At 44.4% G+C, this 16449-nt stretch overlaps 1 protein-coding gene across 3 annotated transcripts in view; it reads left to right on the top strand.

Moving 5' to 3' along the window:
* TRMT9B (tRNA methyltransferase 9B (putative)) overlaps positions 1–8556 on the top strand; it is a 62021-nt gene extending 53465 nt beyond the window's left edge. For all 3 annotated transcript variants that reach the window (XM_087856464.1, XM_045810857.2, XM_087856463.1), the window contains exon 5: positions 789–8556. In XM_087856464.1, the coding sequence (XP_087712590.1) occupies positions 789–1822 (1034 nt within the window). In that variant the 3' untranslated portion in view covers positions 1823–8556. The remainder of the gene's footprint in view (positions 1–788) is intronic.
* Positions 8557–16449: the final 7893 nt, after the last annotated feature.

Below are 16449 nucleotides of genomic sequence, written 5' to 3'. Positions count from 1 at the left end.
GTGATCAAACTCCTCTCAGAACGAGTAGACTGGTACTTTCCACATATTGTTTGATTAAAATATGCCTAATAACAAATACACTTAAGGCTGGATAAAGGCAGTCCTACTTGAATCTCACTTTAACTTTGCAGGGATTGTAAGTAAAACAATGACTTATATGTTGATTTTTTAAAAATACATACACAACCACTTTATATTAATTTTTTTAAATTATAAGCAATTATTTGGACTTGTGCTTGGCTGGCTTATCTTTGCATTATCTAAATAGAAAGCAATCTTTAACATTCTTCTCCACTTCTCTTTGCTTTATTAATTTTATTAACATTGATTAGTGGTGTTAACCTTTTGGTGCTTTAGAAGTACCAATCGTTCTTTAAAGCAAGGAATTATTTCATAGTTCTACTAGGGAATACTTACCTAACACACTGCTCCCATGAAAATTTCATTAATTCACATCGATCGTCCTTTTAGTTAACAAATTTCATAGGATTTGGGAACTAGGAGGATTTGGAATGGACACACTATTTAAGCGTCTTATTATAGGTGAAGAAACCTGAAATCCGTAGAATAATTGCCCCAAATTGTCTAAAAAGTACAGGAGCCAGAGATAAAAATTATGTCCCCCCTAAAGCAAGGCTGTGCTGTTCCCACCATCTGTCCTGCCCTGTAGGAAATAAGGAGGTTTTATTGCATGTTGAAACTGCATCATTATTATACGGAAAATATTAGCATCTGAATGCATCAGTTTACATCTGTGCATATATACTGAGATCTAGTTTCTTTTTCAGTCATACATCATTTTTCTACAAAACAAAGAAGAATCAGAGCAATAAAAGAAATGGCCAGGGTCTTAGTTCCCGGAGGCCAGCTGATGATTTATGTGTGGGCCATGGAACAAAAGAACCGGCACTTTGAGAAGCAAGATGTGCTCGTTCCGTGGAACAGGGCCTTGTGCTCCCGGCTTTTCTCAGACTCCAGCCAGCCTGGGAGAAAGAAGCCATGTGCACATCCAGAAAGAAGCCATCCCTACCCTCCTCCTTGCTCTGTCTGTAGCTGTTCTGTTTGTTTTAAAGAGCAGTGTCATTCAAAACGGTCCCACAGCATGGACTGTGAGCCGCTGATGGCTGGGACATGCTGTGCAGCTATTTCTAAGGACGGGGAGGAAGAAAATGGATTCTATAACACGTTAGGAAAATCTTTTCGCTCCTGGTTTTTCTCTAGGTCTTTGGACGAGTCCACTCTGAGGAAGCAAACTGAGAGGGTGAGACCCTTGAAAAATACAGAAGGTTGGGCCAATAATACTATATGCATCCAGCCTTCCAGACACTCCAGCTTAGACTTAGGTCACCACGAACCGTTTTCAACAAGAGAGCAATATTTAGATGAAGACGTGTTTGTGCAGACATCTCAAAAACAACTGGAGTGGCCGAGAGCACCAGCCGCAATGAAACATCTACATGAGGACCAACAAGGAGAAGTGAGGAGAAATGGAGATGGGAATTTTCTGGAAGGCGCCAACGCTAGTGAGAATTGCGTGAATGCGGGTGATGTGGAAGGAGGTCACCCTTCTGCTAGTAAAATCCTGAGAAGGATTTCTGCACTTGACTCCACAGATTCCAACCCGGAGGAGACAATCTCTGTCGAAGAACAACAGCCCAACATTTTGGATTCCAGAGCCTTTATGCGCTACTACCATGTGTTTCGAGAAGGTGAGCTCTACGGCCTGCTGAAGGAGCACGTGGCAGAGCTGCACGTTCTGAGCTCTGGGAATGATCACGGCAACTGGTGTATCATTGCCGAGAAAAAGGACAATTGGGACTGACTGGAGCGTTTTAGACAATTCCTCCAAAAGGTGAACCATAGGTTTGGTATGGTTACCTGAATTTGCGTCCCATTTTATTATTTTTAATCCATTTATGCTTTGGTTTGTAGAGATGATGAGTTGGTCATCTTTTAAATCTTTGGGTGAACACAGAGCCTGGCACGTAAAGCATTTGACAAAGGGTATTCATAAATTATTACTAGAAGAGAACTGAAGGAGCAATAGGAAATAAACTTCAGTACGGTTGGGATCTTCTTTTCCCTGCAAGGTGAAATTATTATGAGGATACATGTATATCATTTGTCAGTATTAGATGCTGATTTTAACAGATTCTGGGTGTTGACTTTTTTTTATTACTACTGAAGTAGAGTCAACATACGATGTTATATGAGTTTCAGGTGTACAACATAGTGATTTGACAATTCCATACAAGATTCTGTTTTTATAATGAAGGGGGGATGAGTTCTGCTTCTCAGGTTACACTTTAGATCTGTATGCAAACTCACAGGTAAACAGTTCCACTGCACCTATGTAAGCTGAATCACGCAATGCATTAACTTGTTCCCGAGGCCTTGTTCTTACTTCAAGTCTTTTGAAAAATGAGAGATGGTGGAGAGGGACAAGAAGTATTACAAGGACTTTTCTGAATGATAAGCAGAGTTGCTTCCAAATACATGAATAACAAGGTTTTCAAATGTTGCGTGGGGGGGGGGGTGTTAAAGGCACCGTGAGCACGTAAAGAGTGGTAGGTGTGGGTACTAGACGCAGTAGCCAGTACCCAGGTGATATTTTCATGACCTCATTCAAAGCAGGACCGTCTGGTTAAGATAAGACCAAGACTGACTAATGAGCTTTCATCTAGAATGAGACTTTTCTTATGAACTGAAGGGGTGTTTAGGAAATGAGACTCTGGTTGAAGCACCGTTTTATTTTGGCTTCGTTATAAATACACCAGTAAGCGGCAAGATATTTGTCCTTGATAGAGGATCTGTTGTTGCACTGTTTTTTTAAAAAAAATCTGGGCATTTATCTTATCGAAAGCGACATTTTATTAGTTATATTAGGGATTTAGACAGAATTAAGTCCTGTTATTTCAAGGTTGAATTTCTGCCACTTTGTAGACAAACGAATAGACTGGGTGTTGTATGGTCACTGCATCTGTTCCGAGTACACACGGGTCTGTTTAAATCTATGTCATGGATCAGGAGACAGATATAATTAGGAATCGACATTTGACAGAAGTCTTTCTAATTTAGGGACCACTGTAATCCTGCACAAAAATCCAATTCTTGTTTTGTGTAAGATTTCATTTGTTTTGGGTTCTTTTCCCCTTCAGCGATTGTGCTCTATCTTAAAACAAGGCTACTATTTTCAGAGAAAACTAAAGGATTATTTTTAATACTTAATAATTAATACTTAAATACTTTAATACTAAAACCTAAAGGATAATATTTTAATACTAAATGACTGATGTGTATATCTCTTTTGGCTTCACAATGAGATCCCATCATCACCTTTTTGGTTGGTGAGACTCTCTGGTGGACAATATATGAGACAGAGGATGTGTAGTGTTCAGTGCACAGTTTGCATTAGAGGGACAATGAAAACAGACCTAGAAGTGGAATATAAATTAAAGATTAATTTAGTGTCTTCCATTTCTTTGTTTTATATTTTAGTTAGTTAACATACAGTTAACTAACATACAATATCGGTTTCAGGAGTAGGATCCAGGGATTCATCACTTACATACAACACCCAGTGCTCATCATAACAAGTGCCCTCCTTAATACCCATCACCCATCTAGCCCATCCCCCCACCCACCTCCCTCCATCAACCCTCAGTCTGTTCTCTATCAATTAAGAGTCTTTTAGGTTTGTTTTCCTCTCCTTTCCCCCCCTTCCCATATGTTCATCTGTTTTCTTTCTTAAATTCCACATGAGTGAGATCCTATGGTATTGGTCTTTGTCTGACTTATTTCACTTAGCATAATACACTCTAGTCCCACCCACGTCATTGCAAATGGCAAGATTTCATTCTTTTTGATGGCTGAGTAATATTCCATTGTGTATATATACTACATGTTCTTTATCCATTCATAGGTCAATGGGCACTTGGGTTCTCTCCATAGTTTGGTTATTGTTGATAATGCTGCTATAAACATCAGGGTGAATGTATCCCTTCGAATCTGTATTTTTGTATCCTTTGGGTAAATACCTAGTTGGGCAATCGTTGGATCATAGGGTTCCATTTCTTAAGTTAGGACATTAAACACGGGTATAAGTGGTTTTCTTGGTAGAAAGAAAATATTCTCTGAATTGGAGAAGTTCTTAAGTTAAGTCTTGATGGTGGGTTTTTCTTCTCCTTGAAGCTTGTTGTCACATGTATGTTTAATGCCAAACTTGCGGCTAGAGATTTGCTTGAAGTCATTTCTTTCTGGTGGGAGGGTACCACTGACATGGAACTCCATGCACCAAAACAGCTGTGCCCTAACCTGTGTGAGTGGCCTCCTAGGCACACACCCTACTTTACGTATGAGGATTCTCTAGAATGGCTCTTGAGAAAGATTTTCACAAAATTTTGACAGGGCTGTAAATAAGAAGCCACCAAGAAAAGCAATCTTTTGCTCTTCATCTGCTGAGCACAAGAATTCTATGCATCCAGACATTAGTTTGTGTGTGAATACTGAACACTCCGTGGTTGATACCCTCTCTTTGGTATATTCACATGAAAAGCACTCTTAACTCTAACTTCTGCCTTTGGAGATTATATATATATTATATATCTAAAATATATAATGTATATATTATATAATGTAGTTGACATAATTTATATATATATGTAGTTGACATAATTTATATATATATGTGTATACATATATGTGTGTGTGTGTGTGTGTGTGTGTGTGTATATATATATATATATATGTTGTTGAAGAGCCAGGCTAATGTAAACATCTTAATCATTTAAAAATCTTGCTCATCTTTAGGATTGTCCTCAAAAGGAAATACAAATCATAAGCGAGTTTAAACATACACAGCTTACTCATTAGTGTTCAGTCTGCCTTAACTTGTTTAGCTCTAGATTTTGCTGATCTATGAAAACTTGGACTCCATTATTAATACTGGATCAAACAGTGTCTTCCCTGTTCCTTGCTGGTATCCCTGCAGAGTCCCACGATCTGAAGTAGCAGGAAGTATTTGGGAGATTACCGGAAGGTTCTTCCTTAAAAGCCTTTCCTGGCTGGGGTGCCTGGGTGGTTCAGTCAGTTAAGTGATTTCAGCTCTTGATTTCAGCTCAGGTCATGATCTCGGGGTCCTGAGATCGAGCCCCTCCTCAGGCTCCACACTCAGTGGGAAGTCTTCTTGAGGATTCTCTCTCCCTCTGCCCCACTCATGCACGCTCTCTCTCTCTCCAAATAAATAAATAAATCTTAAAAAAAATAAAAGCCTTTGCTGGCTTACTGATGCCTCACTGGCCAATTTAAGGCTGACACACAGTCCAATGATTTGGGGTAAACTGATTAACACGCGGAAAAGGATGCAATCAAAATAACATCACAGTGGCAACATGCACGTGCTCTAATTACGATTTTTTCAAATTGTCACTAAGGTGATGAAGTGACACCAGCATGTCATGTAACTAACAAACCGTGTGACAACTGTCTCAGGTTATCACGTCGGTCTGGCCCTCCACTCTTACCACACTGCCTGACGCAGGATGGTGTAGGATTCTTGTTGCTAGTCTGCCCTTCTACATGCTTCCAAATTCTAGATGTCAAGAATTCCTCTATGTTGGGGCGCCTGGGTGGCACAGTGGTTAAGCGTCTGCCTTCGGCTCAGGGCGTGATCCCGGCGTTCTGGGATCGAGCCCCACATCGGGCTCCTCCGCTGGGAGCCTGCCTCTTCCTCTCCCACTCCCCCTGCTTGTGTTCCCTCTCTCACTGGCCGTCTCTCTCTGTCAAATAAATAAATAAAATCTTTAAAAAAAAAAAAAAAGAATTCCTCTATGTTTTAACTGACCATCAACCGAAGGGGCAAATATGGGAGATAATCCAGAGAGACACTGACCCAAACCCAAATCATCTAGGAACATTAATGTAATTGTATATTAATAGCCACACAAAAAATAAGCACGGCTGAATTTTTTATAAAACTAAACGGGTTTGGAGGAGGACAGAGGGGCTAACTCAAGAGTTGTGGGACTTGGTCGGGGAAGGTACTCCCTAAAATGGAGCTCAGTTTGGGAAGGGTGGAGGAAATGGGTCTAACCACTGGCCAAGTGGCAGCAGCCTAGGGGGGAAGAATCAGGGCAGGCCTGAGCTCTTCCCTGCTATTATGTAGAAAATGTGAAGTAATAAGAGCAGCGAACTGTCCTTAATATCTAACAAGAATTATTCTATGTGTAATCCTCATCACAGCCCTCTGGGATATAAACACACCTACTGCTTTCCAGGAAAACCGAGGCAGAAAGAAATGAACTAAATTGCCGAATATCACACACACAGAAGGTATTCCACATCTGGCAGGTATTCCACAAAGGCAGGCAGGCTGGCTCCCAGCCTCTGCTCTCAACCACAACACCATGTGATACACCCAGTTGCGGTGCTGGACAGATTGTAAGAGCCTTTCAGCGTGTGATCATCCCCTTTACAGATGAACTTCAGCAAAATTAACCAAGACGTCACAGTTACACAATAAGCAGATAGCAATCCCTTATATCCTTTACACCTTTTTTTTTTTACTTGTAACCCTGTTTCAATTTGATTTTAATAAGAAAAATAGTCTTTGTCACAAAATGCTCTGAGAGATCACGTCTCTCCAACTCTTCAACCCTTTAAACATTGTATTACTGTGTTTCCTTCTTATGGGTGAGAAAATTGAGGGATATTCAGAGATTTCATTCATTTTCCTTGCTGACTGAACCCTGGTCTGTACCAGATACATAGGATATGAGGCAATGAACATCAGGTATGTTGAATATACACAGAATATTAAAATTAACTGACCCGAAGGAGCCAAGCTGGAAGTTTCATTTTTGTGGTATACCTACCACGGCTTTGTACTTGAAGTAGTACACGAAATGCCCTCCTAGAGAATCGCGGTGCATATCAGCCTACTGAAGGCCTACCCTAAAGCAAGTTTGGACTTAATGTAACTGAGCTCACCCTCGACACATAAACATCCTCTAGCATAAGCATTCTGAAAAGCATATTTAAGAAAATAATGCGTCCGACAGAATAAAATGCAAACCCCCTAGGGTGGCATTCAGGCTCTTCATAAATTGGCAATTATTTTTCAGGCCCATCTCCTGCAATTGCACCCAATTTTTCCCCCTGTTCTGCAATCTGTTGTTTTAAACGATGCTTTTATTAGAAATTACATAGTGACAAGCAATTATCACCTCCCCTAGATATAAACTTGGATTTCGAATGTCATAACTGTAATCCTTCTCCAAAGGAAAGGTTGCAGGTGCAGGCTTCATTCCGCCACTTCAAAGGGCATATGAAGTAAGCGTTATCATACACCCATCCAGCAGATGGAAAAACCATGGGAGTGAAGAGCGCTACAGAGACTTCCCTAGAGCCCCAACCAAGAATGCCCCACTCCTCTTTTCCCGGCTTCGGCCCCAAATTATGATTACTGGCTTAACTACATAACCTCCATATCAATTGTCCACAAAACTGGAGCAGGAATGTTTTGAAAGAACTTTCACCAACCAAGAACCGGAATTGTAATGCAAACAGAAAGCATTCCGCGTGGCAAGGAAAACACACAGAAACCTAACAGCGAATCACAGAGAAACTGCTAACTGTGATTTGTCCTATTTCTGATTCCCCACGGGTCCCACAGGATGGGATGCATTCGTAGGAACCAGAATCCCATCACATTCTGTCCCCATCTCGATGCAGGCCTTCCTCAGCTGATGAGGCTCCTGTGATGGCCATCTCCGGGTGGGGGTAGCCTTAGCCTGCCACCCATATGACCCAGCTGCTGGGCCACCTGTGAGAACTGATGGTCAGACTGGATCCCTCCTTTGGCAAATATATATATATATATATTTTGTCTCTTCATCAACTACAGCTGGGAAAAATAAAGCTTACCTCAACCCAATTCATTACTAATAAATCCATACGGAACAACATATTTTCTCCACATGGAACATTTGGTTTTCTCTGGATATGCTCTCCTCATGGGGAAGACCCTGGGTCACTACCGTTAATCTGTCACCAGGATAACTGAACGCTGAGTTCCCTGTAAATGTTATATTCCTATTTATACTCACTTTGCAGGGAATTTGGCTGAATGACAGGCATTTCTGTAATGAGCGAATCATACCACTTCCATCAGATTTTCTATTAACGTACGCAGAGGGACTTCATTAGGAAGGACTGGCAACTGGGAAGGCTCACTAATGTGGACCCTGCTGGAATTTCTAAGAAACTTTAACTAGGGATGTGAAAACTGTCCCATTTTCTTTAGATGTTCTCTTAAATATGTATAAGTATATATATATTTCTAGACATCAAGTGTTTGTTGTCATGTGTGACCAAGAAAAAGTAGCCCTCTTAAATGTACTTGTCAAAACATGAAACTATCAATTACCATAGAAATGCATTTCATTAGATGTTTTTTGTTTCAGGGAAATTGAAAAATAATTGATAAATACGGTTGTGCTTCTTGTGAGGGTGACACGTCTATGGGTATCTTGTGAGGGTGACACGTCTATGGGTATCTTGTGAGGGTGACACGTCTATGGGTATCTTGTGAGGGTGACATGTCTATGGGTATCAAAAGTGCAACGACTTGTTTGCTACAGTATATACAGTTACTTCTGCCTTTCCCAGAAGCAGCTAACAATAGTTTTAAAAGCACAAATGGATGTAAAATATCTTGACTATTGTACTAATCGGAAGATCTTGTATTTGCATTAATCAATGGTGTTGAGGATCTTTTTGTAATCCGTTTTCTTTAAGATGGTGTAATTCGTATGCCTATGATATATGTTAGGTAGTTTATTTAAATTGTAAGTGTACTTTTTAAAAAAATGTTATTAGATGAACAAAATTACATCTTTTATCACCACTCTGAGTGTGACAGGACAGATATCGTTCTTAACCTCCATCGGTTCAGACAGCCACCTCTCCTGATACTTCAAACGAACTGGGTAAATTCGTATTCGAATTGTATTATCTTTGTTTAAAGGAAACCAAACTCAGCATTTAATAATAGGTTGTCTTTACAGGTTAAGTAAAAGAATATTATTGACTAAAATAAAAATCTTTTAAGGTGAATAAAAATGTATTAGACTATCCAAACGTGTGTGTGGAAATACGGTACTGATATTGAAAGAACGCCAGTTTTCACGTTCTCGGAACGCAAGCACTTTTCCTGACTCTGCATCTGCAGGTTGTCAGCTCCTTAGCAGAGTGGGGTGTGAAGGGAGAGGGTGTGGGAAGGGAGGGGGCTGGGAGGGGACAGGGGCTGGGAGGGGAGGTAGGTGGGAGGGGAGGTGGGTGGGAAGGGACAGGGGCTGGGAGGGGACAGGGGCTGGGAAGGGAGAGGGGCTGGAAAGGGACAGGGGCTGGGAAAGGAAAGGGGCTGGGAGGGGACAGGAGCAGGGAAGGGGGAGGGGCTGTGCCCGGCACTCCTGTGGCCCTAGTTCAGCTCAGCGGGAGTGCGTTCGCGCAGCAGATGGTGTCCGGGCCTGGCGCCACCCTGACCACCTCCCATTCTCCTGATGGAAGGAGCTAGCACATCTCGGAGCGTCCATCTGCTCCTCGTGGTGGCTGCTCGGGAGGCAAACATGAAAAGTACAGATAACAAAATACTCTCCGCACCAATCATTCGGCCAAAAATCAATGAAGCCTCGGGCGGGTGGGCCTTGTACTCTTCAGCAGAAATCTCTGTTTTAGAACATTGCCAATTATTCATCCTTAGAAACCATCACTCCTTCCATCTTTGTGCTCATCTGCTATTTTTTGAAATATCTAAGCATAGATTCAGACGAAGAGCTATATCCTTAACCGATCTGCTAGCCGATTTTACAGTTTTCTCCATGGTTGGCTCGGAAGGAAATCGCCAAGTTCATGTACCTGCCTTTTCCTGTGTGCCTCTCTCCCCAGAGACAAGGCCTAGAAAACAGTCCCCATGAAGCTGTAGCGCTGGGCAGCCTCAGCCGGGGGAAACTGCCAGATATTTGCCAGGACCTTCCTTGTCACTGACTCTAGGAAGGAGGGATTTGCCCAAGCCAAGAAGCAGACGGACAGTCCCCCAAGGCGCTGCACTGTTTGCATTCCTGTGTTAGTCTACTTCCTTCCAGATCTTTTCATGCAACAGCTCCCAGCCCGGGTCCCATTTTCAGAATTGCCTGAACTCACTGCTTCTTGTTCACCATCTATAGCTCTTTCCATTCGGGGTATTTCATGGCACTACTCGCCATATTCACCTTTAGCAATTAAAAACCTTCCCAGGGTGCCTGGATGGCTCAGTGGGTTAAGCGTTCTACTCTTGATTTCGCCTCAGGTCATGATCTTGGGGGCGTGAGAATGAGCCCCGCTTTGGGCCCCCCCCAAATAAATAAATAAATAACACCTTCCTAAATCATCCACAATTTTTTCCCTTACGTCTCTCCAATTAAAGAAAAAAAAAGGGCAGGGCTGGGGTTGTTGACTAAGACCTTTCCAGCTCCAGCCACATTTCTGCCTGGTATTATTGTTCTCCACGTCAGCCCCTGCCCCGAGCTCCAGGAACAAAGTCGTATTTGGCACTTTAAAAGGCCTGCTGCAAATAGGAATAAAGGAGCTCTCCCCTCCTCCCGCCCCACCCCCACCCCCACTGACTCCCAGCCTGCCTTCAGCATTCTGGGGAGGAAGAGTCTGGCTCTGGCTGATGGAATTCAGTTCCGGGGATCAGCCTGCTACAGAGGGACATGTCTCGACTTTATTTTGTCTTCTGCCAAGATAACCTCTCCTCTTAGATCGTGTAGGTCAAGTCCCTTCTCTCACGGGCCTCTAAGACTCCCAGGTGTAAAGATTTTTACTATAGTCCCCCCTTATCTGCCCGGAATATGTTCTGAGACCCTTGGTGGATGACTGAAACCGTGGATAGTACCGAACCCTCTATATATTATGTTTCTTCCTATACGTGCATACCTGTGATAAAGTTTAATTTCTACATTAGACACAGTAAGAGATTCACAACAATAAATAGAACAACTATATCAATGTACTGTCATAAAAGTTCTATGCAAGTGGTCTCTCTCTCAAAATCTATTTATCAAAATACTGTACTCACCCTTCTTGCTACGATGCGAGTTGGTACGACGCCATCTTGATGAACTGAAGCGAGGTTAATGACGTAGGCTTTGTGACGCAGCGTGAGGATCGGAAGAAGCAGCCCCTGCTTCTGCCCGAGGCTGACCGCAAGTAACTGAAACCCCCGGCGAGGGGACCGCTGTATTTGAGTACAGATGAAACCGATGATGTGTGCCTGGTTCTCAGCCTTAACTGATCAAGGGTTAAAATGAAATCACCAGTGACCAGTATTTAACCATCAGTTACTAGCTTTTTCTTTCTCTTGAAAAGAAAGGGGCCACAGTATTTGGCTAAGTGTAAAATGAGGGGCATGCTATTTTGAGATACAAAGGGAAATCCCTTCCTTCCCACTTGCCAGCCACCCCTGAAAAATGACGGCAGTCAGACCTCCGTGTTCAGAGCTCTCTTGCTACAGAGAACAAGGCCATGAAGTCAACCCCATCCATGCATTTAAGAGGCCAGACTCCCCCCCCCCAAGGGTTTATCAGTGGAGATGCTGTGTTGAGAGGAAGGCTGGAGCAGCCCCACTCGGGGGAGCCAGGTGGGGCCATGAGCTGGGCCCCTAGCGCTTCCCCTGGGAGGGGAAGGAACATGACTGGGGATAGCCACATGTGTCCCACAAGCCTGAGCACTGGCCCCAGGTTTGGGGACCTTGGCAAAGATTCCTATGGCCAGGCTTGGCTCAAAGTGGGTGGAGCTGCCACTTTCATACTGTATGGTGGGTCTCTTCCATAGACCTTGTATGGGGACCCGGGTGCCCATCCTGGACAGAGGTAAGGCGATGAGCTGTCCGTGGTCATCCACATCAGAGGCAATGAAAATTTCTCATCAAAAGAAATGTAGTTGGACCCCCAAATTTCAAAGTAACAAGAAGATTCTAAGCGAAGTTGATTGTTAGGGTGTCCTGATCCAATCCCACAGTCTACTGAAGGGAGGAGTTCTGTGTGTGAGCTGAAGTGACTTGCACGCTCGCACACAGGTGGCACTGTCTCGCTCCCAGGTGCGTTGCACAGCTATCCTGAAGAAACTCCGTACCATCTCGTGAGGCCCCAGCCCTCAAAAGCAGGTGATCTAGGTCTCTCTCTCTCTCTCTTTTTTTTTTTTTTTGGTCTTTTTTTTTTATTACTGTAATATTGGTAACTGATTTAAAAGAACCAGCCCAAGAAAGGTACTGAAACAATGGGAACAGAAAGCACTTGTTTTTCCATCATTCTAAAGATGGTGATTTTAAAACTCTTCATTCCTTTGTATTTTGTGTTCAATAACCTTTGAACAAGTCCTCTGGGCAACGGGTTTTCTAGGTACTGTTGGAGATTTTATGGGAATAAGATACAGTCCCTGGTCCTGTAGACTTAAAAGTGAGTAGAAGAGATGTGCAGAGTTCTCTCTTTCTGGGATATTCTTCCACTCTCCATTTGGCCCAATTTAATCATGGTTCCACCTCAGCTTAAATGCATATCTCCGAGATGGGCCTTTGGTGCCCCTGCCCTAACCCGGACCAGATAGAAGTTATGGTCCCAGAGCCATGTGCGGTCTTCCTTTTGAAATTCATCGCACACATTTATTTCCTTAGCATTTCCTTTGTCTACCGGACTACACATATCCCAAGGGCCAGGACCTGTTCTGCCCCTCTCGCTGCAGGACCCTACAGTGCCTAGCAGAGTGCCGGCTGGGTAGGGTGTGCTCAGGAGAAGAGTTGATTGTTGCCCGGCTCTGGGCACAAGGAAGCAAGTTGATGTAAAGGAAGTTACAGAGACCATGGGGCCCTGAGGGAGAGGAGGGTTGGCAGAAGGGAGGCAGGACTTTAGAGGGTGGAATGTCGAGAGGTAAAGAGGTCAGGGAATTTGGACAATGGCAAAGAGGAAGGGAAGCTCAGCGTAAACAGATGATCGACAATAACAACATTTGTCTTGTGGGGGGCGCCTGGGTGGCACAGCGGTTAAGCGTCTGCCTTCGGCTCAGGGCGTGATCCCGGCGTTATGGGATCGAGCCCCACATCAGGCTCCTCCGCTGTGAGCCTGCTTCTTCCTCTCCCACTCCCCCTGCTTGTGTTCCCTCTCTCACTGGCTGTCTCTATCTCTGTCGAATAAATAAATAAAATCTTTAAAAAAAAAAAAAATTTGTCTTGTGGGTGCTGCATGGGAAGAACTTCACATTTACAGCGTCGTTTACTTGTTACTCCAGCCTAAGGGGAAGGTATTCCTGGGCCCCAGGTATAAGTGTAGAAAGTAGGGCCCAAAGAGGTCAGACTCCTTGCCAAAGTCACACTGCTGGGGGATGAAGGCCCTCAGCTTGCACTGTCTACGCAAACCCCCTGTTCTATGCATTCCATGTGGAAGGGTGGCTTTTGTAACAGGGGGTAAAAGGCAGAGAAAACTGCAGAAGCAGGTTGCGGTTTGAGTTTTAAGGGTCCAAATGCCACGCTGAGGGGTGTAAACTTGAACCTATTATGTTCCAGGGCCTTCATAGATTTGCGAGCAGGTGCTTCAGAAAGATGATTCTGGAAATCAGCAAAGGTGTGGGTGGGGGGACAGAGATCGGGAGGAGCCTGTGGCAGGTAGAGGAGATACAGCGAGGAGCTGGGACAGGAGGTTTAGAAATGAAAAGAGACATGCAAAACTAAGACAGAATGAACTAGCATCTGACTAGAGAGCCTGGAGAAGGAAAGGGGAACATGGCTCCCATGCTTCCTCCTGCCTGCCTGGTGGCTGAAAGGCCTTGGACAGACCCTGCTGGGGAGGCCTCTGTGGTCAGCGTGGCACTCGCTCGCCCTCTTCTGGAGAAGGAAGGCCGCTGCTGGCCAATGGCTCACGTCTCCACAGAACCAGGCGAGCCCCCACCCCCACCCCCGTGGACACTAGCGGGTCTTCCAAACAGCTGGTAGCTAACAAGTTGCTAACCAGGGAGTGATTCAGACCAACCTGCTCCTGCACAGACAACAAACAGAAGGCTGTCAAAGCTAATTGTTACCTCTTCCAACACGCACAGCATTCCAGAGGCAGAAACAGTTGAGTGACAACCCGGAAAGATGTGTACTTGACTGAAAGTAGATAGTATTTATCTCTGGAGGAAAAAAGAAGGCCATTCTTTTGGGAATATTAAATATGTTTAGAGGCACTAAAAGACTGAAATCACTGTGGGTCTTCAGCTGCTAATGTTGCACTGGAATACCTCAGGCTATCAACTGTTGAAATGTGGACGGGATGAACAGCTTAAAAATATGAGAGGTGGAATTTGGTAAAGATAACTGCAGGAGAAGAACACAGGACCGAAAGGGTGACTCAGTGGGAGGACTCCCGGGCTTCCCTTGAAGCCTATGCCCCACCACCCAGCGTGGAGTCCACCTCCCCACCCAACCCCCTAACTTCCACATCCACTCCTGTGGCATCTGCCTGGCCTGGGCCATTGAAAGGGGCTGTGCACGTGGGGAGAGCCAAATGGCAGAGTAGTCCCAAAATGATAGATAGCATGGCTGCTCTGGCATGGGAGTCATAAGAAGAAAATTGATAGTGGCCTTCCAGGACCTACAGCACTGGCCCAATTACCTTACTTAACTTCCTTTGTTTCCTCAGCTCTGGACTTACTATTTCCTCCCTATTCCTCCAACATTTAAGGACTCAGGTACTTTGCACTCGCTGTTCCTTCTACTGGGAATACTATTCCCTGAAGTATAAGGAATGTTCCCCTTACTCCCTTCCAGCCTTGGCTCAGATGTCATGTGATCAAAGTAATCCTTTGATCAACCTATCTACAACTGCACACCACATTCCTCCCCAACACCACCCCCCAAACACACACACATCCCCTATTCCCCTTTCAGGTTTCATTTTTTTCCATGGCCCTTATCATCTTCAAATATTACCTTTTACTTACATATGTTATCTGTTCCATCCATCCCCAAGAAGTAGAGCTCCAAGAGAACACGCATTTTGTTTTGTCATTCTGTCCACTGCTCTGTCTCCCCACCGAGAACAGTGTTCAGCATAAGGCAAACACTCAATAAATATTTGATGGGTTATAGCTGGTTCTTGGAACTGCAATATCCAGTGTTCACCCACATGGAGACCACATGGTCAGCCTTGGGGTGACCGGGCTGGGGGGTAAGCCCAAGGGGAATCTCTGCAGCCTTTAATGACCCACGCCTTTCTTCCCAGACTGGGGAATCTAGCATGGGGACGAGGAGAAAATGTTGCCTTGCACCTAGACAGGAGTTTTAGAGTTGAAGAACCAAGAACTGACCGCCTTGGATTTTAGGTTTTGGAGGGACCTGTTTCTCAACAGCTGAAAGTGGATCCCCATGGCTGTATGCCTGATGAGAAAGTCCTCAGGGACCAAGTGAACATCATAGAGAACATGGTGAACTTGGACCAGGAAGAGAGAAAGGGAAAGAAGTTGTTACTCCCCATTCCTAGGCACTCTCTTGCTGGTAGGAGTGACTGCCTTGACCCAATTTTTTGCCCCTTCCTGGGCATCAATTTTCTGATCCATACAGTTTCTTCAGCTGTAAAATCAGGTAAACGATAATGGTCCCGGGCAAACTGAATAGGATACAACTGGAGTTTTGAGTTTCAAAGGGTCAGGAAAGGAAAGAGCTATCAAGGAAGGCCACTAGCACAGAGGAAAATGTAACACACTAACCAAGTGTGTGGTACGGTCATTTGTTGTAAGGGACTACAGGACAACAAGGTTAACTGGGGAATGATGAAATCACCACTTTTGTCCTTTTCCTTTCTAATTATAAAGCAAAAAACATAGTTCTCTATTGGTTAGGAAAAAACTTAAAATTGGAAGAAATCTAGGAAGCAAGCATCTGTACCATCAACAGGTCAAATTCCAAATTTCTCATTTGCACAAAGGCATTTTTCTGATAACATATCTGAGTAGGAATTGGCGGATGGTGTTAGGACACGGTCAGGGCCAGGTCAGGGCCAGGCTTAGGCAAACCTGGGACATGTCTCCACAGATGTTCACTGTGCTCACCCCACCCCCACCTCCACACTGCACCCACCGGGGTTCCTCGGTGTCCACAGCTGGCTGGCCTCAGCGGTCCAGTGCCATTCCTCCAAGCCCAGAGACTGGAAGTGGGCTCTAGGCCATCCCCCCAGGGAAATATCTCAAGCCTAGAGGAGCAAATTTCCAGAACTTGGGTTCTCTCCTAGCCAGACCAGGCAACCTCACTGCCCCGGGCACAGCTCCTCATCCACGTCAATGCAAGAGTTTGCAGACACCTGCAAAGCTCTGCTCCTGTGGGATGCAGGCGTCCCCCTACCCGGCCTCACCCACCGCAGCTCTACGCCGCTGTCCATCACCTCA

The sequence above is a fragment of the Ursus americanus genome, chromosome 27, assembly GCF_024610735.1.
Source record: "Ursus americanus isolate L20-20 chromosome 27, mUrsAme1.1.p, whole genome shotgun sequence".
In the NCBI taxonomy this organism is placed as follows: Eukaryota; Metazoa; Chordata; class Mammalia; order Carnivora; family Ursidae; genus Ursus; species Ursus americanus.
Note: the sequence above shows the minus strand (reverse complement) of the source record. Positions and strands in the feature narration are given on the sequence as shown.